General features: G+C 56.0%; 1 protein-coding gene across 1 annotated transcript; it reads right to left on the bottom strand.

The window, feature by feature from the left end:
- Positions 1–1,996: 1,996 nt before the first annotated feature.
- On the bottom strand, positions 1,997–21,899 carry LOXL4 (lysyl oxidase like 4). Its single transcript, XM_037496790.2, has 15 exons — positions 21,876–21,899; positions 17,117–17,430; positions 16,366–16,544; positions 15,279–15,484; positions 13,618–13,656; positions 13,249–13,468; positions 12,450–12,633; positions 12,102–12,256; positions 11,242–11,409; positions 10,157–10,319; positions 7,833–8,076; positions 6,593–6,708; positions 5,814–5,950; positions 5,376–5,487; positions 1,997–3,515 (listed from the first exon to the last, which is right to left on the bottom strand). The coding sequence occupies exons 2-15, from the start codon at positions 17,394–17,396 to the stop codon at positions 3,445–3,447; spliced, it is 2,274 nt and encodes a 757-aa protein (XP_037352687.1). The 5' UTR covers positions 17,397–17,430; positions 21,876–21,899; the 3' UTR covers positions 1,997–3,444.
- Between the last annotated feature and the right edge of the window lie 1,583 nt (positions 21,900–23,482).

Genomic DNA, 23,482 nt, shown 5'->3' with positions numbered 1-23,482 from the left:
CATCAGCTCAGGCTTTATCCCCTTCATATCTCCATTGTCAAGGTTTTTTGGAAAGTAGTTCTGCACTGACAGAATGGTAGTGTCAGACCTCAGGATGCCGCAGTAGCAGGAAGTAGTGTCTCATTGTTCTTTCAATGAAGGCAGCAGCCTCGTTTTTGTATGATTTAGTGCCCGTGACAATGATGGATTATTAGCATTGCCTAGAACATGGTGGAGTGGGGTTCTGTTCAGACATTTCTTAAACGGCACTGGCCTTGGGCCTCAGTCCTGACCCACCCATCCCTGCTGCTGTTCCGGTCTGGAGGCCCTCTCAGACTTGCTCAGCACTGTTTTTCTCATTCTCGGTTATTTCTGAAAGTGTCCCTTGTTGATATTCAATGCCTCCATCCCAAATTTGGGGGTTTAAGTTCTTGACAGTGTCCCATGTCCCTCTCTCTGCTTTGTATCACATAACTTGTGCTCTCTGTCTTCACAGACAAACTTCTCCAGATAGGAGTGTTTGAGGGACTAGTGTGACTGCATGTGAAGGGGAACTCGGAATCATAGCCAGGTTTCATACTGCTGGTAGACCTCGGAGGTGCCCCTTTATTCTGTTATGATTCTTTGAGGTGGAGAGGATCCTTGGACAGAAAAAAAAGGAGGGAATTTCTCCCAGCACCTGCTTTTGAGGGTGCTTATACTTATTGACAGCATTTTGGCTGATAAAGGCATTGTTAATGGTAAAATATGATTATTACTCCGCTTCCTTATAGTCCTAAGATTTCTAAAAAATTAACGTTTTCTAATGGTGTGTGCTAGATGGCTAGTAGCTTATGGTTTGTTTTTTTTCCCCCGCCAGCCATCAGCCACCTCTAGCTTTCAGAATTATCCTAATAATCAGACCCAGAGAAAGATTTTCTTTCTTGCCAATACTGAAAACTAGGTTGTGCTGCTGCTTCCACCACTAGTAGGAAATGGGATTTTTAGGGATTGACTGGAAGGCACATGGTTTTCCATGACCCACCACAGACTCTTATCAAGCTTGTGCAGATGAGGATCAAATCCTTGGTCACATTAAATGGGCCTTCACCAGCTGGGCTAACTGGGGCTGCCACTGGCTCCTTTTTCAGCCATGTAGGAAGCCAGCACGTGCCCTCCACTTTGTGCAGCTGGTGCTTCACTTGTGTTGAAGGTCTGAATCCTGGGATTTATAATAGAAAGATCTGTTCCCCTGTTCTAATACATTTCCCATAGGGTGAAGGTCTGTGAAATAGAAATAAATTAGGCTTCTGAGTAGTAACTTGAGGTTCTTAGCACTTTAGTTTCTCAGAGACTAAGTGTGCTGAAGTGAAAATCTTTTGACATTTTTGGTTCTGCCTGGAATTTGGTGGTTGGTATTCTGCTAACATTCCTCATCTAGTTACAAGTCACGCCAGCCACCAGTCTTTGCATGTCCTTCCCTTTCAACTAGGAGGTGTAACAGCACAACCCTTGTATAGCTTTTTCCAAGAATTAAGACTGGCTACACCTATCAAATGTGTGATGTGGGCAGCAAGACTAGGAGCAGAGCCGGTGGCTGGCTGCCTTGCCGGCTTTTTCTGGCCCTTTTGGAAACTCAATCCAGCAAGAAGCTGTGGGTAACCTCCCTGCCTGAATCTAGTCATCAGTCACCACACGCTCCCCCACTAGCTGCACATTCTTTCACAGACCATTAGCTACATGTGTGAGTATAATGTTGTTACTGTTTGGGAGATGTTTGCTGGATCCAACAGGAAATCAGTCCTTCCCTTGTTTACCTAAACTGCCATGCCAAAATATAATACTCCCTCTGCCTAATGAAGGAGATGAGGGAGTTGAGCGTAGGAAGAAAGCTGCTCTTTGTATTCCTAGAGGGTCCCCAAGAGAGTGTGTCCCTCTTCTTCCCTGCAGAGGGGCAGCTGTCCTGATGTGGGAGGGTACAACTGCAGACCCGCCCTCTCTGCTGCCATTCATCTTGGCTTTGCAGGCTGGACTATAATTGTGTACAACCCGTAGACTTTACCTTTTTGCCTCCCACCTTTCATTCCTTAACCTTTCTGACCCGTGTTTAGGACTGAGCCAGGCAGCAGTAGGGCAGCAGCAGTAGGCTAATATCTGGTCTGAGATGTATAGCGGGCTATTGTGAGCACTGTGCCTGCCCTAGGCATCCAGCCAGCAGCCCAGCAGAGCGAAAAGAGCTCATGTGCTGGGAACTGCCCAGAGTCTCGTCTTTGGAGCAGTCCATAGTAAGCAGCCTTCATTGGTATTTGGTGTTAGACTGTAAGGATCACCTCCTTGATGTGTCTAGGTGGAGAAAGAAATGAAGAATCACATGGGCTTTTCTAGTACCTGAGCAAGAGCATTATCACAGCCACATCAAACAGGAATGATCGCCTCTCTAAGACTTAGTCTTTAACCAGAGTAAATATTCCCCTTCTCTCTTCGCCATAGCCCCTGGCCCCTACACCACCATACCTGTCTTACTCATACAGAGATGAGTGGCTTCTTTGACTGAGTTCTTTCCATTGCAAACATTTATTCAATGCAAAGTTCACTCCATAAGCCTGGTTGAGAACTGAAATTTAAACCAGTTCTGAGATGCAGTGATTTTGAAGGAGATTGACTTGGCTGCCAGGAATATGGCATGTATTTCCTTGGCAGAGGCCCTGGCAGGGGTGGGGTCCATATCACTAGGCAGTCTTCGTGGTTGGCCTCCTCTTGCTGCTCTTCAGGAAGGCCCTACCTTATCTGACTACTTCGGTGCATCTGCCCCCTTCTTGAGCACTCAGTACCTGGTGTTGTCAGCCCATCAGGACATAAGAGGATGCCTGAGGCCTAAGCTTCTGGGGATCTTAGAAACACCCATGTGTGTAGTAGAATTAAAATTAAGCTCACAAGAACAGACTCTTAGAATAAGAGGTGAGATCTAAATGAGAAAAGATAAGCAAGGGGCTGGATTCACCCACTTCTCTGCCACTTGTGACTTTGACACAAGTTATATTGCTTTGAACTCCTAGCAGAGCACTGACCCCACCTCCTGTCTACTTTGGTCCTGTCCTCTGCTCCTCCGAGACATTGGCAAAGCACCATTTAGATGGGGGATTAGGTCATAGTCCATCCCTCTAAACTGACTGCTCCTGAACCAGGAACTCCAGGGCAAGATACAGGAAAGATTGGGTCTCTGTATGGAGGAGGAGCTCAGTTGAACAAAGCCTGGCGGCCATGGTCCAGAGGCAAAGGCCCTTGGGGGGCAGCCTGAGAGCCCTCCTGAGGGAGCTGTGCCATCCTAGTTCAGTGATCCTGCCATCAAAAGGCTTCCTGAGCAGGTTCTTGGTGCTCCTTGGCACCGGCCCTTTCCCTCTGAGTTAGGGCTCTGTAAAGAGCATGGCTCCAGTAAGCTGAGGTATCTGGTGTGTGGGCAGCAGCTGGGAGTGTGCAGGGATGGCTTCAGATGAGGTTGTTCCTGAGACGCTGCTCCTGCTCCAGGGAGAGCTCAGTGCTCGCCCGGTATGAATCACCTATGGGCCAAAGGAAGACAGGTAAGTAGCAGCCCCTCCACCGCCTCCCCCTTCCCTCACAACATCACAAGCATGGTTGCATTCTGCCCCGCTCATCCTTTCCACCGGGCCAGTCATGGGCACAGACCACAGTTCAGTCCATAGAAGTGACCCTGGCAGGCGTGTCGTGTCAAGATGCTGGGGACCATAGGCTGTGGGGCAGGGAGAACTATGCTCCTTGCTCTCCTTTGCCCTCTCTAGATTTATCCTCTACCTTTGTTCTTTCCGTGCCCTGGGGAACTGACCCCTGGAGACTGTGTCACCATGGCTCCCTCATTCGCTGGTGTCTGGCTGATTTAAGTCAACGGGAAACAACAGCAGAGTGGGAGGAGAGAGGTCGGGCTACTTCTTCCCTCTCCGGGCCATGCTGGTCTGTGCCTCAGCCACGTCCTCCCTCCTCCACAGCCCTAGCCTCCACGGGTGCCAGGGCGCTCCTTGCCTCTTCAGGCCTAAGTGATGTTCCACTCTGGCTCAGCCCTGGATATCTCAACACCCCTCATTTTCTGTCTTACACCCTGTAAAGATCCCTTCATTAAATAACTGCAGACTCTCACCCCAGCGTGCCCTCTATTTTCTACAAGGACCCTGAGGGGTCAGAGTGGGCATAGTTTTTCTTCTCCGCCTGACTGCCCGCATCCCTTGCAGCCTGCGCCAGCTTTATGGAAGCTTTATTGTCCGGTGTGTGCGGCCACCGACTCCAGTTCCTGACTGCCCTCTCTCTCCCGCTTCATCGAATGCCATCAGAATCTACTCAGTCACTCACATCCAGAACTGCTGGCCATTCCTTCTTCCCCTTCTCATTTTGTTTGCCATCTGTTGCCAGAGCTGTCTTAGAAACATAAACTGGAGCTGGTTGCCCCTTGACTGAGCTTTGTCTCAGAGGCTCAGTTCCATCTTTTTACCAGGAATCATTACAACCCTCCCTGCAGAGAACTTCAGTGGTTGGATAGACATAGACTCAGTTTACAAAAGAGAAAACCTCTGAAGTTGAGATTTCCTGTCTTCGTGCTAGAAAGCGGTAGAATTGGATTTGGGACCCAGTGAAGCTTTCTAAAGCTGCTCTGCTTTGCCCCCTCTCCTACTACTCTCTTCTTTGCAAACTTCTGTCCCTCCTTGAAGCCTGGCTCAGCAGCATCTCCTCTGCAAACCTTTGCTAGCCCCTAGGTTGGTGCTTTCTTTTTATGCTTGCTCAGCCTTTAGTATTTAACCAATCCACCTTCCACCCCACACAGCAAGTGTAGGTTGAATGTGCTCGCTCCATAACAAATACAAGCGAAACTTGATGGGGGAGGAATCGCTTCCTTCATAGACAAGTACAGCAACTCCCCCTTTCTCCCCACCCCCACTGCTGCCACCCCAACTGAATCATTGCTTCCTCCTCTAATGATACTGCTGACCCCCAAGTATGCCGAGCCCTGTTCTCCACGGCCTCCTCTTTGTAAGCAGTGATCACAGTTGGAGGTGAGCAACATGGACCTGGGGACTTTAACTTTGCCCTGCAAGACAGTCCTCTTAGGGTGGAGGCAGGTAAGAAAGACCATCGAGAAGGAGGGGAAAATAACAAGAGGTGGAAGAGGAAATTCCTGACAAGTAACAGGGAAGATTTCAGGATAGATGGGAAACAGTTCATAATCCAAACAGTCTTCTGGGTCCTTAAGGACACAAGTGGTTATTGGGTAGCTAATGGTCTCACCAGTTTGTTTAGAAATCTACCTGTGAAGATTCATCCTGTCCCGTGCCCAGCCTTTCACATACATTCAAGCCACATACTGGTCCATTGGGTCATCCTGTTCCCTGAGCCCCACGGTGGTCCCCAGTTACCTGTGTGGCAGTTGTGCAGCCAAACACGGTGCCCGTCATACTTGCAGCGACACCTCATCATGTTGTTAGAGAAATCTGACTCCGCCACCTCATATTTTGGGTTCACAACCACCTGGAGTGAGAGAAGGGGACAAATGAAAGTGGGCGACTTGACTTCCAAGTAAGATGGTGGTCGCTGTAATAATCCTTCACACATACAAGTGTGAGGCTATACTGTCGTCTTACAAGATGTGTCTATAATCTTAGCTGTCTGTGCCATCACCCCAGGAGGTAAGCATTAATGACCCCATCCACTGTCCTCTGAATCCTGACTCAGTTCTTCCCCCTATGGCACAGCTCCTTCAAGTGCCAGGCCTGCCCAAGACCCTGTTTATAAGACTCCGCCTTCATGTGACTTGAGAAAGTTAGAACACCTGGAGGATGTTCAGACCCCTTTACCTGGAAGATATAATCCCCGGGACCCACGTCTGTGATGTCCACCCACTGGCAGTCAATGTCATGCCGGTAAGTGTCCCAGCAGCCTACGGTCACGCCTTGCTCCCCGAAGTTGGCACACGCGTAGCGCCGCTGCATTCCTGTAAGGAAGGGTGCTGACGGTTACTGAGGTCCTGGGCAGGACCAAGAAGCCTTGCCAGTCACATGCAGTCCGGAACCTCGGGACCTGGGGTTCAGATGTATAACCCGCCTGAGTACCAGAGCCAGAATTCCTCCCAACCATCAGTCTAGCACTAGAGATCGGCCTTATGTGCCAGGGGCCATTTCTTTGGATGCTCTGGTGGAAATCCCCATTGGCCCAGAACATGTGGTTGGAAGACTCCAACCCTACTGTGCTGATACATTCGTCCATCCATGCAAACCTCTAAGGACCCCCTGTTTAGGATGCCTCAGGGCCAGGGACGGGGCTAGCGAAAGGAGTCAGGTGATCATTTTCCTCAGGGCCACACTTAGAGATGAAACCCATCTGCAACTGTTAATACAAAATGGAAAGTGTTGAGCATTTTAATACTGCTACAAATGTGTTGAGAATGCAGAGAAAGCAGGCACCTTCCGTCTAAGATTTCAGAAGGTCAGAACTTGACCTTTTTGAATTGCCTGAAGTGCTGACTTTCCTCAGGCCAGTCACCAGTGTCTGAGGCTGTTGAGCGGAGCAGGGAACAGGATCCCAAAGGGATGAAGCATATAGTGCAAAGAGGATATGACGACAGGGAACCCCATACCTGTGGGGCAATTTGTGTCCTCTAGACAGAAGCTAGCCTTGTGCCCCTCAGCCACCTTGGAGCCGTTGAGTGTGAGTAGGTCGTAGTGGGTGAAGACTTCAATGCTGTGGTAGTGCCTGCAGAGAGGGCAGGGCTGTCAGCCTGGCAGCAGCAGACAAAACCTACTCTAGAGGAGCTGGCAGGGAGGATGGAGGCACCAGCCCCATCATTACCCAGAAAGGAACGTCATAATAGCAGGGCAGTGCCCTTCTCCCTCTCAAGCCCAAGAGGGTGACCCGTGGCCTACTCCTTGCACCCCTGCCAAGCAGCAGGCATGGATGCCCATCACCCTGGGGCATCCTTCACCCAGGTGAGGGGGGGACAAAGCTCATCCTGGCAGGCTCCAGCAGGCTGCTGCCAGCTGCAAGGCCTGGTGCAGAGGTGGAAAGAAGGGTGCTTCCAGGGTCCAGCCTAGGAGCTGAGCCGCTGAGGAGGGGGGCTTTCTCTGCTCCCCGTCAGCCTGGGACCAAATTACTACCATTGTTTGCAATCCAGTTCTAATGACAACCCTGTTCCTGCTATAGGGAAAGGTGCTTATTATCTCAGGCAAGGCCAAGTCCCAAAGTCGCTGCCCATTCCTCTCAGCTTTCCCCACCCAGGCCTGTGTTCTGGGCAGGAGGATGTGGGGTAGGAGGACAATGTATTTTTTTCATTCTTTGGCACGGGCTTTGTCTCCCCTGCTGTCCGGACTGAAGCCTCCTGATAGGAAGGAATGCTTATTATCTCCCTTTAGTCGCAGTGCTCATGCTGTTCTTGGGAGGCCTGGCTTTGCTGCTGCAGAAACTGCAAGCTTCTCTGCACAGGCAGCATCCTGGAAGTGATGTCTATTTTGAGTCTCCTGGTTTCTAAGAGTCCCCACTTGACCTTCCTTTAAAGAAAAGACCTAAGGCCCAACACAGAGAACCCGTCCATTATCATCCAGCAGAGACCAGCTCTGGCGGTGACCGCTCTTGGACATGGCTGTGGGAAAGGACTGCAGCAGCACCACTGACGTGGGTGCAGCCAGGGCAAGGAGGGAGCGATGCAGAGGGCTGGCCGGTGCTCCCAAGATTCCTCACTGTCTCCTGGAAGCAAGGCCAGTAAGGCATGGAGGAAGAAAAGAGTCTTCCCGGGGCACACACGCCTCCCGGGAGGGTCTGCCCGGGACCAGGGAAGCCCAGACTGGTTTGGTCTCTGGAGCCGAGGCCTGCTCAGGCACTACCTGTGGCACTGGTGCCAGATCCAGCTATGGCGTCCCGTCTTCGGGCGGAAGTCGGCCCGGCCCAGGTTGTGGATCTGTGAGGAAAAGCGCAGCAGGCGCCGGTGTCCATAGGGCCAGTCCATGCGGTCAGCAGACTGCGAGAGGCAGTTCTCTTCGTGGGCACAGTACAGCTGGCTGAGTGGCCGGTCCTCCAGGTAGGCCGTCTCCTGCACGAGCTGCGCGTTCATCACAAGGTCCGGGGCACCTGGGCCAGAGGGCGTGGTGGGGATGCAGGAGCTGGGCGAGGGCTTTTTGCCCTGGCAAGCCCAGGGCACAGGCTTGCCCCCAGACTAAGCTGCCCTGAAGGGCGACAGAAACGCAAGGCCATTTAGGAGTCAGGAGACGCAAGTTCTAATCATCCAGGAGCCATCTGCCACCCTAACCTGGGAGGTGGCTCAGGGTTATGGCGAAGCTCCCGGCTTTGGGAGCCAGGCCTGGGCTACGTCTAAGCTTACTATTTGACTGTACCATTAACTAGTTCTGCGACTGACTTAATCTTTGTGTCTCTCATTTTCCTCATCTGTAAAGTGGGGATGGTAATAACAGTGATTAATGCTGTAATGCCTGTTCACGAGCTCAGATCATTGGCCTGTGGTAAGCATGCGATTAATGTTAGCTAGAATTTCTTCTGCAAATGCTTCTCAGCCTGTTCGTGCCTCTGGGGGGCTTGGCTCACACAAGACCTCCATAAACTTGCTGGTATCTAACTTGGTTACCTCAGCTCAGTTGCTCTTCGGTCACTTTGATGGGGCCTCTGTCCCATCAGTGTTAGGGGCAGGGAGACCCGGGGAGGCTGGGAGGGATCCGGCCGCTGCTGAGCTCTGCCGCTGCATCCCTGCTGCTGCAGCCTCAGGCCTGGGCTTCCTCCATGGTTCCTGCTCTAGCCTGACTGTTGTCGTGGGTGCTCCTGCCAGGGCCCGGTGGGTGTTTCTGGTGCTTCTCTGTGTGTGCCAGTCCAGCACATGCAGCCCGCATCTCGGGCTGCTCTGTGCCCCTCCATTCCCTCTGACACAGGCGCTCACCCTCCTTGGAAGCCACAAGCCTCCACCATTGCTATTCTTCCATGTCAGCCCAGACGTGTGAGAGCCACATGTTGTGCAAAACAGGATGGGACTTTGATTCTGGCAGAGGCCTCACAGAGAGGAGCTGTGAGCTGACTCCGCAGACATGGGGACACTGGAGCGCATCAGGGCAGGGCGCTGAGGATGGGGCGGGGCCTGCTGGTTTGCTGTCTGATGCCTGCACTATCACATAACACGCTCTGGAAATTCCTGTGGTATGTTCTGGAGAGAGCCAGGGTAAGCCCACTGACAAGCCCTGGAGTTCCCGAGGGAAAGGAGCAGAGCTGTCAGAGGGAATGAAGAGAGAGTAAAGGGAGAAAGGAAGTGAGGAAAATCTCAGAGGAGAGATGGGCATGGCTGCAGAGCCCAGGCTGCCACCCCCAAGGCTGCCGCCCGAGCTCAGCTGCTGTGGGCCATCAGGAGGAGGACTGTTACCCGGGCAGTGGAACAGGGAGGGGAGTTGGGGGAGCAGACTCCCCATGCGCGGTAGCCCTGGGGCTGGCAGGTCCACTCTGATGCCCTATGGCCCCACAGGCAAGGCTGGGCTGGAAGGGCCCCTTGTTCTCCCAGATGTGCTGCTTCCAAGGAACCCCGAGGCTCTCGGACAAGGCCGGGATGTCTTGGCACTGGAGCTTGTCTGGGAACAAGGTCAAGTGGCCACTCAGATCGTGCCAGCCTGGAGCCTTTGGACTGGGTAGTTATCTTGGCACAGTCCTGGCTGGCAGGTGTCAAGCAGAGATGCTGCTGCCCCAAGAATCTGGGTTTCTGGGGCAGATAAAGGCCTCAAAATGGACTTTTGGGTACATTCCACAGCTCAAAAGAACATGCTGGGGCCTTAGGCACCGCATGTTCCTGACACGTACGCCCTCTTTTTACTACAAGCTTCAGTACAAAATATATCTTATGTCATGACCTAGTATCTACACACACACAGTTCCAAGACTAGAGTACACTAATGTAATATGCTATTACTTTCTATTCAGTTTCACTTCTTAAAACTATAGGTCATGACAGGAAAATTGAAAAGCACTGATGTGTATCCCTGTGTTTTCACATATTCCCTGTTAATTCACAGCAGCCACGAGATGGGCAGGGCAGGGTTGGTGTCCTGACAGGACAATGATTTGGCCACACTCAGCTGGTATATGGCTGAGCTGCTGCTCCAAGTCCAGCCTCCTTGCACCCGCTAGCCTGTGGCCTGGAGCCCGGCCACCCGGTACTCACTGTCAGTGCAGGACACTCCGGCTGAGAAGCGCCCGGTGCCATGGGAACAGTGCACCGGCCCGTGCCTTTGACACTGCTGCAGAGCCAGCTCCGTGCCCGTGCAGCGCACGCCACTCATCACCACCTCCTCGGCCCCCGGTGTCCCCTGCCAGTACCAGGTCTCCTAAGAAAACAGCCAACATCAGATAGTCAGGGCCTGGAGGTGCCTCTGTGGTCAGCACCTCTGGCTCAGACCACCGCCAGCTGGGCTTGCCAGTCCAGTCATGGGCAGTCTGTGCTTTGACCCTCTAGTGGTATAAATTTCTTCCATGCAGAGACAAAAATCTGCTGCCTTGGCTTCCACCACTGGCCCTGCTGCCACCCCTCTCCCACATGGTAGTTCTCAGCATTTGAAGAGGATGGTCTTGTCCCCTTCCTGCCCACCCAGGTAGCCTGTCCCCAGCTCCAGCTCCAGATCATGACTGTGCTCCAGTTGAGCCCAATTCTTCAGGGCATGTTCCCTGCCCAGCCTCCCCCTCAGTGCATGTTCCCTACCCGAGGCCTCTGCATTTGGTTTCCTGGACACCTTCTGAAATGATCCACATAATCCCCCAGGACTAGCACTGGACTGGTCCAACCCAGCATCCTTCCTCACCCAGCCGGCTATATTCATATTAGTCTCCACCCCAACTGTTTGCCAAACAGCCAAGGCAGAAAGCCCTTAATAATGTGAGCTGCAGGCTGTGAACGGTCCTGCCCTGCCTCTTCCTCATGGCGCCGCTCAGCCACACACCATCCTGGGGCCTGTGAGCTAAGCTTTCTCTGGCCACAATGTCTTTGCACAGGCTGCTTATTCCTCCCAGCCTCATCTGGCATCTGCTGTTCATCTGTCACATGTGTTTGTGGGAATATTTGGTGACGACTCCTTCCCTCCCTCGCCTGACTGATTGTTCTACGAGGTGGAACCACGTCATCCCATCCACCACAGCGCCCCCAGCACCCAGCATCACTGTGACCCAGATTTCACTCTGTAGTCACTACTGCATGAATGCAGGAAGGGTTAGCAACCTTGGCACAGGAACTCTGGGAGCAAGACAGGGACCTACCTTAATGGCATGGCTAGCAAATCCCAGGCCGAGCTGTCGGCAGACCACCATGGCTTCGGTGAGCCCCCAGTGGTCACTGCACACGGCCCCCCAGCGTTGGACGCCATTCACCTCCACCTGCACCTCCACCACGCCTTCCTCCGGGTTGCGCCCACCAGCCAGGCGCACCTGCAAGGTCAGAGGTGTGTGAGGAGCAGGTGGCTTAGGCAAGGAGCATGCAGGACGGACAGCCCAGGGCCTGCCAGCCAGCTCACTGTGGGGCCCAGGCTGGCACTCCCTTCCCTGGGTTGGTCTACTTCTCTACCGTGAGCTTGTCTTAGCTAGTCTCTCACGTTCCTGCATGGGAGAAAGCTCCACGAGCTGCACCTGCCTCCTGTTCTGGCACTTTCCCTCCTCCTACCTGAAACCCTTCCGCATATGAGGGTGCCCCAGCTGCAAAGCACTTTCCCATCTATTGTCCCATTCGCAATGACCCCGAGACAGTGACCCACCTCGCTACGTTACAGGAGAGAATCAAGATCACCAGTGTGAGGGCCTCACCCTCGGCACACACTAGCATGACTCCTGAACCCCGCCATCACACACAGCACCCCCTACCCCGGCACTGCTCCTCAGAGCTGACAGCCCTGTGGCCCTCTGCCCTGGGCGCCTTCCCACCTCACAGAGGATGTGGGGGCGGGGGAAGAACACAGCCACCTCGTGAAGACCTGAACCTGGCCCTGTGGGCCAGGCCAGAGACTAAGAGGGGCTCTTCCCAGGCTGGCTCCAGGCTGAGGTGGGGTGCTCCTCACGAGCCCACGGTGGCTCAGTGTGTCCCTCAGTGCCTCCCAGCCTGAGGCTATGCCCAGCTCCGAGCTCACCTGGCCCTGGAAGCCCATGTCAGGGATGTTGCACCTGACAGCAGCATCATTCTCATGTTGACAACCATTCTGGGGCCCTTCCAGGGAGGAGCAGTCACTGAGGGTTCGCTCGTACCCCCTGCAGCGCACCTCACTCAGATGAATGGGCCCCAGCCCTGCAGGGGAGGAGAGAGGTGCCAGGTGAGGTTCATCTCTGTGAGCCCACCCTGTGGCTTCCCCTCCACAAACGGGACAACATTCTGTCCTGGGCCCCTGCAAGGGAGCATCCAGGATCCCACCACCAGCTTCCACGGCCAGGCGCCATCCCTAAGCCTGTGAATTAAGCTTCCTCTGGCCCCATCTCCTTACCTTGGCCCAGCTGGGCCCCAAAGAGGGCCTCCCGAGCGGAGCCAAAGCCAAGCTGACGACACACGACGCTGGCGGAGATGAGGTTCCACCTGTGGTCGCACACTGTTCCCCACTGGCGGTTCACGAGCACTTCCACGCGGCCCTCGCCCACCTGGGCCCCAGAGCGCAGGCGCACCTTCATCTCCTGCTGGGAGAAAACTGCCTTCAGGGGGCCCCCTCCCCAAGCCCGGGCAGGAGCAGCTGGCAGGGCCGACCGCTGCCTTGGAGCGCAGGCAGAGCCCCTCAGAACCTGGCTGCGGCCCTGCCTCTGACTTCCTGACTTCCTTGAAGACGCCACGTGTCTTTTCAACCTCCCTTTCCTCAATGACAAGTACTGTCACCTGGGGTTCATTAAACCCCCTCACACCGTGAGGAAGCTGTGTCCATTTTAATTCTCTTCCATCCCTTCCGGCGCTGCGGAGGGGCCGGTCTCACTGTGGGGCTGCTGTGTCTGTGAGAGCGTTTGCTCTTTGCGCCCGGGTTCAATACCTTAGGCCCTCAACGGGATGCAGCTACAATGTAATTACTGTTTTTATGGTCGTGGCAGGTGATGCCAACGTTCCGTTTATGGCAGGGTTATAACCGGCCCCTTTTAAATAAACCCCAAGCTTCTTCCATTCTGTGACTCACTCTCCTCCTCCCAAATGACGGGGGTTTGTCCCTCCTCCCCGGCCTGTCCTGAAGAGTCCCTCCTGGGACTGGGCAGGGGCTGCCGAGAGGTGGGGTGCCGCCAGGTGGGGTGCAGGCCCGAGGGACCCACCTCTGCCCCAGACTCCTTGCGCACAGGCTTTGCCTTAGAAGGGCGGAAGCGGGGACCCGCCACACAGCTGACCACGGCGTGCATGCCCCCCGGGCAGGCTGGTCGCAGCTTGCCCCGGGCGGGCACCACCTGCACCTGGCAGTTGGCCATGTGGGGCTCTGTCCCCAGGCAGCTGACCCGGTGGATCCAGAAGGAATTCTTCTTGGTCAGGCTCTTCAGCCTGGAAGACAAGGGAGACTGAGGGTGGGGAAGGAGTTGAGGGAAGAGCTCAGGCCTCGGGGAGGTGAAGGCATTGGGGTGGGGGGACTAGGAAGGAGTCCCTTGGTGCCACGCCTCTTTGGATCCTCCCCCAAGGGTGCCACTCCTCACCTAGACTTGGGGTCTTTCATCTTCAAATCCCAGACTTTCCTGTAGGGGGGAGAAAGCAGGTGGCGAGTGGCGTGGGTGCAGAAGCCCTACCCCTGCCACAGGCTCCTCACAGGCCTTGAGTCTGCACCAACTGCACTGTTTGTCAGCTCAGTCACACGCCTTTATCTCTATGCTGAGCTCCCCTCCAGCCTGAGAAGGTGTCACCTGGCAGACAGCAACCATCTCTGTTATACAGGAAAGGAAGGCAGGCCCTGGCAAGGCCCCTCAAGGAGTTCCACAGCAGGGCCTCCTCTGCACCTGGTTGCCTCTGGGGCAGGCGGCTCCAAGCTTGCCCTCCCCTGAGTCCAGATGAAGGAGAACCTTCAGCAAGTGCCCCAGAGAAGGGGTCCAGAGGAGTGGTGCCTCCAGACAAGCTGAAGGGCCTGCTGGTGGGGCTGCCCACCCAGAGACACTGAGGCTATAATCTGGGTGGCCCTGCTCGTGGTGATGGGTGAGTCAGCCAGGCCCTACTGTGCAATTACCAGGTAGTGAGGAGGCGGGGCCCACACCCCAGTCATCCAAGGCTGAAGCCACGTGTCTGGTCTTCAGGACTAGTGTCATCTCAGCCAGAGACAGATGAGAGAGGGAACTGATGGGGACCAGGCAAGGGTAAATGGCTTCTCCCTTGATGAGAAACACATAGTAGCCCCCCTGACCTGATGAAGTAGTTGCCAAGGTCCCCAGTGACTGCCTGAAACTGAGAGTAATGTATTTTTTCCTACACATGCATTCCGATGATAAAGCAGGCACACTGAGAGACTGACAACGGGAAAAGAGGACAGTTACAACAATGTACCGTAATAAAAGCTATGATCTGATCTCTTATGCTTAAAATAACCTTATTGTATATCATCTTTTCAGACCACAGTTGACCTTGGGAAGTGAAATGGCAGGTAACCAGGGGCTACTATTCAAAGTTTCCCGGGCAGAGCTGGAGGGCAGGGCTGGGCCTCACTAAGAGGCTGATGCCATCTGGTGACAGTTGGGTCACAGTTCTGACAGGATGTTGCTGTCTGCTCTCCCCAAACCCGCTCCACCCCAGGCCTTGCCTACAAGCGGCCCAATCACGGCCTGGGCTGGGATCAGACTTGGGGAAACTCCCTGGGGTGAGGCTGACGTAGTTCCCGGGGTGTGGGTAATGAAGGTCTAGATGCTCCCTGAGGCCACACATCCTGGCAGCTGAGGCCAGACTCAGGGCTCCCGGACTCGTGGACAGCACTGGCAGTACCCCAGTGAAAGCTGATCTTTAAACCGGGGCCACCATGTTTCCCCTTCAATTGTTTTCACTTGGGAGTATTCTCCTCTACTGTCAATTCTTTTTATCTGATTGGCAAGTAAAATGTTTATTTTCTACCATTTCTAGTGATTTCCCCGGATTCCAGAGTTCATTTTCACTGTCCTTTTAATTATTCTCCTGAATACTCACTCCTTGTTTTCTGAATATTCTCTTATTCACCCAGGAAATCCAGCCACGTTCCTCAGCTGGACCTTTTCCCCTCCCAATCCCAGCATCCCCCGCCAATCCCACTGCTCCCCTGACGTGTGAACACACACCACAGACACACACACCACGGACGGGCACACGCGCCAGCTGCCCCCTCCGCCCTCCAGCCGCGGCCTACCTGTAGTAGTGGCTGTTGACCGGCGCCGTGCTGGGGAAGCCCAGCATCCCGCACACCACCCGGCTGTTGTTCCGGGTCCAGTCCTGGTCGCACACCTGCCGCCAATGGCCCTCGAACCTCACCTCCACGGCTCCCTCGGTCACCGGGCTGCTCCGCTTGGCGCTGGCGAGGATGGGCTTGAGCCGCACCGTCTCCAGCTGCTGGCCCTGTGGGTGCACAGTCACCACGGGCCCCAGGACCCCTGCCCTGCTGAGCCCCCTGCGGGTCCTTGTGGGGGAGCTGGGGCTCAGGCTGCTTAGAGATCACCCCACCCGGCCCCTCACGGACAGATCTGAAAACGGAGGCCCCAAGGCGAGGAGGCATTCTTCAAAGTTCTGGTGAGTGCAAGGCAGAACCTCGGGGTGTCCAGGGGCCTTTCCTTAATTCCAGAGAGAAGCCGGCAGAGCTGTGCCCTCCCTGGGATCAGGCCTGGAGCCCCTGGACTAGGGGAGGTTATCCCCAGGGATCAAGGGGCCTTCTTCCTGCCTCCCCAAGGAGAGCTAAGGAAGGACCAGACCAGATGCTTGAGTCCACCTGCGGGGTCCATCGACCACGAGGCCTCCCCACCCCTACTCCAGCGCGTAGATGACTTAACCAGTGCTGAGGCCCCACCCTGGCCCACGGTGTCCAGTGGGTCAGGCCCAGCTGTTCTTAGGCTGAGGGTTCCGGCAGCGGAGGGCAGGAGCGAAAGACCTGCCCTACCCACTCCTGTTGTTTGGTTAGGGCTGTTTTTAGCCTGGGGTTGTTTGTGCCGGGAAGAGGCAGCAATTGTGGCCAGGCCTTGTGGGTGAGACAGCCCCTTGCCCCTACTGCCTCCCTTATGGACTCCCTGCAGGCCCAGCCCCTGCTTCCCTGGCCTGTCCTGCATCCAGCTGAGGCCCAGTGTCCTGGCTCCTGCTCCAGGCCACAAATAGGCGGCAGAACCCCGGGGAGGCTCCTCAGTCCACATCTGCTCCCTTTGCCCTCCCCCCGCCTCCAGCCTCATCACCCAGGAGGCTCCCTGTCCCCTGACCCAACCCTCTTCTCAGAGCCTGAACAGCTTCCTCACCTGGGGCCCGAGGGCATTGGAGACCCTTTCAGAAAAGTAGCCACGCTGGCGCTGGGGGTGGCACACCACCCCGACGTCCTCCGAGTGGCTGCAGTCGCTGACGCCCCAGCCATTAGACCCGCACTGGTCCAGGGAGCTCTCTGTGCCTGCGCAGCGCACGTTGTCCAGCCAGATGGGTCCTGTGGGAATGGGGACAGTGGCACTAAGGTGACTTCGGCACCGGGCACAGAGAGACGGACCACAGGCTCTGTCTCCCGGATGGACCCCAGGTTGTCGGCTTTCCTGTTCCAAGCCTGAGCAGAAGGCAGGGGCTCGCTTAGATGCTGGTGTCTACGACCCTGCCTGCTGCCTCTGCTTGGCATCAGGTCCTGTTTTTGGAAAATGCCTAGTAAGTCTAGTTAGGCGTGCTTGTCTGTCTGTCTGTCCATCCGTCCATCCAGCCATCTATCCACGTGCCCAGCCAGCCAGCAATATATTCCCAATACCCGTTCCCGTGGTGTGACAAAGGCTACGTCCAAGGAATTTAGGGGCTGAGTTGTGATGCAGGCCTTCACTATAATCAGGAATGAGAAGGTCAAGGCAGGGTCATTTGTAGTGGGGCGCTCAGGAAATGACCATGGGTGAGGTCAGGTGAGCTGGGCAGTCGAGGACAGGCAGGAATCTGATGAGTCTTGCTGGTTCCCGTGAGCCCGGCCCTCAGAGAAGCCCACACTGGCCCCCATCATCCTGCTGGGCAGTCCCAGGCACTCACCTTCCCCTTGGCCATACTTGGCACTGTGGGCCCAGGTCAAGGCGGACTCGAAGCCCAGCTGGCGGCAGACGACTGTGGCCTCCCGGAGAGCGAAGTCGTCGTCACACACGGTGCCCCACCGGCCCTGATGCAGCACCTCCAGGCGGCCCTCCTCAGGCCCGCTCCCCGGGCCCACGAGCCGTATCTTCGTGGTGCCCAGCGACTGTGGACTGCTGGGGGGCGCCCGGTCCAGCAGCGGGAGCAGAAGGAGCAGGGAGAGGGCAGCTGGCGGGGACCTCATCTTGGTGACTTCACGGGCAGTTGGGCTCAGGCACCTGGGGAATGAGAAAATGTGACAGTGACCCCCACCTCTCCCTGCACCCCAGGTCTTTCTGCTGCTAGAGACAGAGAAAGTCAGGGTCCCTCCCTGCACGTGTGTGTGTGTATGGTGATTGAGTCTGTGCTCTGGGGTTAGTCCATTTGGCTCTAACCAAATTCATTGGCCATGTGACAGTGAAAAGTTGAACCTCACTGAACCTCGATCTCCTCATCTGCAAAGTGAGGTCAACGATTCCTGTCTCATAGCATCGTATTAAAGAAGATTCTGTAAGTAAAGTTTGTAGCATAAGCCTGCCCCATGGTAAGGGCTCACTAAGTAGCTCTTGTTACCTTCTTCTACATATAGATCCTTTGGGGGAGCCCATTGGGGTCCCCTCGGGCCCGGAAGAGCTACGCGTGCGGGTCATTGTCCTTGCCTACTGCTGATGTCCCCGGCACCTGGCCACTGCTCATAGGAGACACGCTGGAGTGGAAAGGCTCTTTTGAGGGAGTCTAGGCCTTTACCACCCATTTGCTGTGTGGCGTGGGCAAGTCTCTTACGTTCTCTGGGCCCTAATTTCTTGTTTCTGAAGTGAGGAGGCTGAACCAAATATTGTCTGCTATCTCCTCCAGCTTGAATAGTCTGGGAGATTCTCGATTCCTAGCATCAAAGTGCGTGATTCTTACACTGAATCAACAGCTGTTTTGGAATGCATGCTGGAAGCTGCTTATCAGGGCGGGTGCCACGACACAGCAGTGAAGACCTCATACAGAGCCCCCACCCTCACGAAACTCAGAGAAGAGGAGCTGGGGAAGGCTTTCAGAGAAGGGACAGGCACATGGGCTTTGCAGGGTGAGTAGGAGTTCTCCTGGGTGGTAAAGGACTTTTGAGGCAAAGAGGACAGGAAAGAGGGAAAGAGGACTGGACCCCAAAGCTCAAGCGAGAGCACGAAGCACCCCCTCTCAGCCCCAGCCTGCAGTATTGGGGACTTAGAGGAGAATGAGGGGAGCCTGGGCTGGGCCAGATGATCAGGGGCATGTGCTCCACACAGAGAGCTTGCCAGCCATCCTGCAGGACGTGCAGGGTGGTGGGAGGGTTTCAGCAGCAAACACACACCAGGGAGAGAGCCCCTGTCTGCAGGAGGGTGTCACCACACGCTCTTTGTGTCCTTGGAGGGGGTGAGGTTCCCTTCAACATTAGCAGCCTTGGTCTGGGGAGCACAGGATGGGGGAGGCGCAGATAGCAAGTCCCCAGGGGATGCCTGGAGCCACCGATGCTGCAGTTCCCCGCCAGGCTGTGCTGCTGCTGGACACTGAGGCTGGCCAGGATCGGCCTGCAGGAAGTTGGGTCTTTGGCTCCCTGTCCTGTGCTTGAATCTTCAGAAAGTTCCTTCTGGCCAGGCCCTTCCCCTCCATGGCCACTGCTGCTCTTCTGGCACCCAGCCCCGTGGCCTTCAGCAGCTCAGCCTCCTGCTGGGGCTGGGCGGAGAGGCTGCTAGAAGTGTGCTGGATGGGCTCAGGGAATGAGGCTCCATGGGAGCAGGACCTGTGTTATGCCCCCAGTGCCTGGGTGGCCATGGGGAAATACCTGGGTTTGCATGGATGTGAGAGGCGGCAGAGCCTGGAGCTTCAGAGTATAGAGTGGGAACCAGGCTGCCTGGCTTCAAATTCTACCTCTGCTGGGCCTCCCTAGGGGCGTAAGGGGTTAAGCACCACACTATGGAAGCAATCCTCAGCTTCTGCAGCATGAGTTCGATCCCCGGCTGGCCAGGGAGCAACCCACATGGCGCAGCAGACCTCTCCTAACTAGCCTGCTGCTCCCCTCAGCAGTGTATTTCAGTCGATCTGCCTGTTCTGTTCCCTACTCTGTCTCTGGTGAATCCCCTCACCCCCCGCATCTCTGGCCTGTAGCCCAGTTCTTGTATACATAAATAAATAAATCTTAAAAAAAAAAGATACCAAATTCTACCTCTGCCAATGAGCTACCAGGTGGTCTCAGAGCCACAGTTTCTCCCTCTGGCAAATGGGGATGAAAACAGCACTTACCGCATAGGACTCTTGTGCAGACTGAAGGAATGAACACACGTTAAACTCCTCAGAGAGGAAGCTCTCCGCTGACAAGTAGTATTAGCAGCAACTTACTAGAACCACTGGCGAAGGCTGGGCCAGCCCTTCTCCGTCTAAGGAGGCAATCTCGGCAGCAAGTGCCCTTCCTGGCTACATTCTCCAGACCTGCCTGTTTTCCCTGAGAGCCCGGAGTCTCCTCTCTCCTCCCTGAGGCTATGTGTCACCTGCTTCCCATTGCCACTGCTCTCCGAAGATGCCCTCCCCCACTTCTTCATCAGGATTAAATACCGTTTTCATGTCACTCCCCACTGCTGAGCCCTGGCAGGGTGGCAGGAGGGGTAGGGGTGTCAGGATGACTGTCACCCCCCAGTAGAGTGCTCCTAGAGGCCCCACTTCCTCTAAGTGCTCCTAGAGGTCCCCTCCTCGGCAGCCCTGCCCTGTGGCAAGAGAGGGTGGGAGAAGCAGGCTCAGGGCCCTCCTCCTGCTAGGACCCCCTGGCCTCAAGGGTCTGGCCTGAGTGATCCCCACTCCACTAACTCTGCCTCCAAACTGTTATGTGATTCGAGTCCACAGAGTTCTTCCCTGAGACTCAGATGCAGCACCTGTAAAATGAGGGGGTGGCACTGTGGGGGGGGCGGGCACCGATCCAGGACATGCTCTAATAAGCCCTCGGCAGCTGCGCTGGTCTGTGGCTGGCGTCTCCACAGCACAGAGGCGTCTCATTAGAGGCTGCAAGCAGCCCTGGGCTCCCCTTCGAGGGGCGTCCCTGGGGGCAGCGCTGACTTGTGCTGCAGGACCGACTATGGGTTCTGAACGGGGCAGCGCTCATGGAGAGGAGGCCCACAGGCAGTGGCCCGACTGGCAGTCAGGTGGGGAGCACCCTCTTCCCAGCCCTCTGTAGCCCCAGCTCACACCAACTTGTCTTCTCACCATTCCCCAAACACACCCTTCGATTCCCAGGCTCCAGGCCTTTGCCCTCCCTGTTCCTTCTACTCAGAGTAGCCTCCTCCTGCCTCAGGTTGTTAAATTCTACTCATCTTTCAACAACCAGCTCAAATGCCACCCCCTCCATTCAGCCCTCCTGGCTGCCCACTTCCCAGCACTTGCTTGTGTTCGTTTCCTGTCTCCACACACCCAGTCTCCACAGTGTCTTCCAGCAGCTTCCCCCAGTGCTGAGCACAGACAAGAGAACCGGGCCAGCACACTCCCCCGGAGAAGGAAGTAGCCTTAAAAGGGCAGCTCTTTCCTCGAGTGAAGGAGCAGGCAGAATGACAGGAAGGTGGGCTGGAGGTGAGGATAGGGAGGGGGGTTAATACTAATTATTATCACTATACATTTCAAATATTTATTGAATACTTATCTCCACTTTACAGAGAAGAGGATGAGGCCCAGAAAAGCTAAGTAACTTGCCCCACCAGACTCAAACCCAGCAGCCTGGCTCCGGAAGCCGGACTCTCAAGCAGGAGAGATGGGTGCTGGAGGAGGAGAAAGGAACGGGGGAAATGAATGGAATGCCACTCTGCTGCTGGTGCATTCATGACCCTAGCGTGGTCGAGGGCACTGGGGTGGGCGCCAGCACTGGGCACAACCAAGTGACAGATCCAGGACCTGTCGGCTTAGGGCAGAGAGGCACCTGCTCCAGGTGCTGCTAGGGATGTTGGCGCCTAACCTGAGCAGGACCCCAAGGGAAGCTGGGGCAGAGGGCAGAGGGCAAGTGCCCCAGGCTCTTTAGGAGAGAGAGGATCAGGTATTGGCCTGGCATTTATCCTGCTTGGGGTCCCTCGAAGCCCCTTCTTTCTAGCAATTAGGGGGAGGGGAGGGCTTCCCCCACTCCCAACCCATTCCTGCTGGGACTCTTGTTATGGTGACCCGAAACATGCCAGCGCATGGGTCTCAGCTCTACCTGACTCTCAGCCCTACCTGTGCAGGAGGAGGACATGTGGGGACTGAAGCCCTGTGCCAACCCTCCATCCTCTGCCTGCCACCACACCTCCCCAGCCCCCCAGTCCTCACCATCCACTCTGGTCTGATTAGCTGGAGAGCCTGGATCAATCCTGCCTCAATGTCCTCCAGCAGCAGAAGTGACGTCTGAGCCCACCTTGCCGGGTCCCTACCCCTCCCAGGGTGAGGAGGCAGAGAAACCGTATAAACAAGGCACAGAGGCACCCCTGCCAGGTTGCTCAACCCTCTGGGCCTTGGGCCAAGCTCCCCAACTTGGTCTCTTTTCCAACTGAAAGCAGATTCGAGAGCCACTGCTAGGCTAAGCTAACTGTCTCCGGCCCCCCAGCCTTCAGGAACCCTCGGAGGTTTGCAGACCTACAGAGAGACAGCGTGACAGACCAACAGACAGGACAGCAAGAGACAGACCTGTGCCCAAGGGCCAGGCAGGGCTCACCAGCTGGAGCGCAGATGGTCTGGGGCTGGGGCCCGGTGCCTCGCTGAGCAGCACTAACCGACCTCCCGGGGCTCCCCGGGGCCCTTTTATCCGGCTGCAGCCGCGGGCGCCCCCCACCCAGGCGGCCACGGAGGAGGCCCCGCCCCCGGGCGGACCAGGACTAGGCGGGCGCCCCGCCCGGCCGGCCCTCCGCCTGGTGCCCCCCCTGGGACCCGGGAAAAGGGCCAGCGCGGCGGGACGCTCTCCGCGGCCCCGCGGTCCCAGGAAGTCTGGGGGCCTGAGGTTGCTGGGAGCCGGGAAGTGGGGGCAGCTGTTTTTCTGGAGGAAAAGTGCGCGGCAGCAGGAGGGACTGTGGGAGGATCAGAGTTTCCAGGAGGGCGCAGCCAAGGCTGCTGTCCCCACATAGGTCCCTGTCTGAGCTCGGGTTCCTCCTCTGCAAACCCGATATTTCCACCCGCTAGAGTTGACCTGGGGATTAAATTCAGAAGGTCCCCTATAGGCCAGTGGCCCCAGCACAGCGCCTAGTGGTGGGAGCCTGTCTTTTCCCAGGAGCTTGGTTACTGGGGACATGGCAGACCCCTTCTGGGGCCCGGTGGGCTTAGGCAGGAGAGGGAGAGAGTGGGTGCAAAAGACTGCAGGATGGCGCGCTGCGGAGGTGCCTGTGGAGGACCTGGCAGCCCTGGACATCACCCCCCACCCCATATTAAGTCCTACATGGCTTGAGACTTCTCCTGTGCCCATTATATGGTTGGGAACACTGAGCCCCAGGAGACAGGATTGGCCGCCCCCAGGTGATAACAGTAAATGGGACAACTACTAGAACCCCTTACAGTAAATGGGGGGACCCCTTGCAGTAGATGGGAGAACTGCTACACCCCCCTGGCCCTTCACAGGCTGATGGGGGCGGTGGGGTGTGGAGGTTGGGGTGGGGAAAGACTGTGAAGTGAGACAAATATGGAAAAGACAGAGGGAGGGGAATCCTATCAGGCACCTGAATTCCTGCCCCTCTCCCTCCAATCCTTTCTCGCAGTCCTGGCCCCTCCCAGTGCCCCAGAGCCCCCATCTGTAAAATGGGCAGAGGCCTGCAGCCTCGCAGTGTCCGCCTGAGGCCGAGATCAGTGCACCCTGGATCCTCTTCGCCCCTCCACCTTGCCTGAGTGTCATTCCAAAGGCTCATTCACTCAGTAAATCTTTATTGATTTTCTCCTACATGCCAGACAGGGTCCTGGTGTGCTAGACACGGCAGGGGGGTGTTCCCAGCCTGGTGTGGGAGACAGAGATGTAAACACACAGCACTGCAGGCCAGAGCGCCGTGAGGCCAGGGTGGCAAGGTGAGACTTTGTGATGCCTGGATGACAGCCAGGTCCCACTGGCCAGCTGCTGGAGGACGGCTGCCCCCGGCTGCCCACTTGAGATGTCCCCCCAGTGCCCTGCCCCGCCTTCCCTGGGCCAGAGCATTCCCTGTGATGAATCAACAGGAAAGAATGCTCCCAGCCTGGGTCAGTGGCAGCAGCAGCAGTCCCGCCCCGTCCCCAGGGACAATGAGGCAGCTGTGGACTGGGGTGCCAGGTATGCCTAGACCCCTTGCCGTGCCCAGCCACCTCTCA

Source organism: Talpa occidentalis, unplaced genomic scaffold (assembly GCF_014898055.3).
Source record: "Talpa occidentalis isolate TD23 unplaced genomic scaffold, MPIMG_talOcc4v2.1 talOcc4.8, whole genome shotgun sequence".
NCBI lineage: Eukaryota > Metazoa > Chordata > Mammalia > Eulipotyphla > Talpidae > Talpa > Talpa occidentalis.
This window is presented reverse-complemented; position numbering and strand designations above follow the sequence as displayed.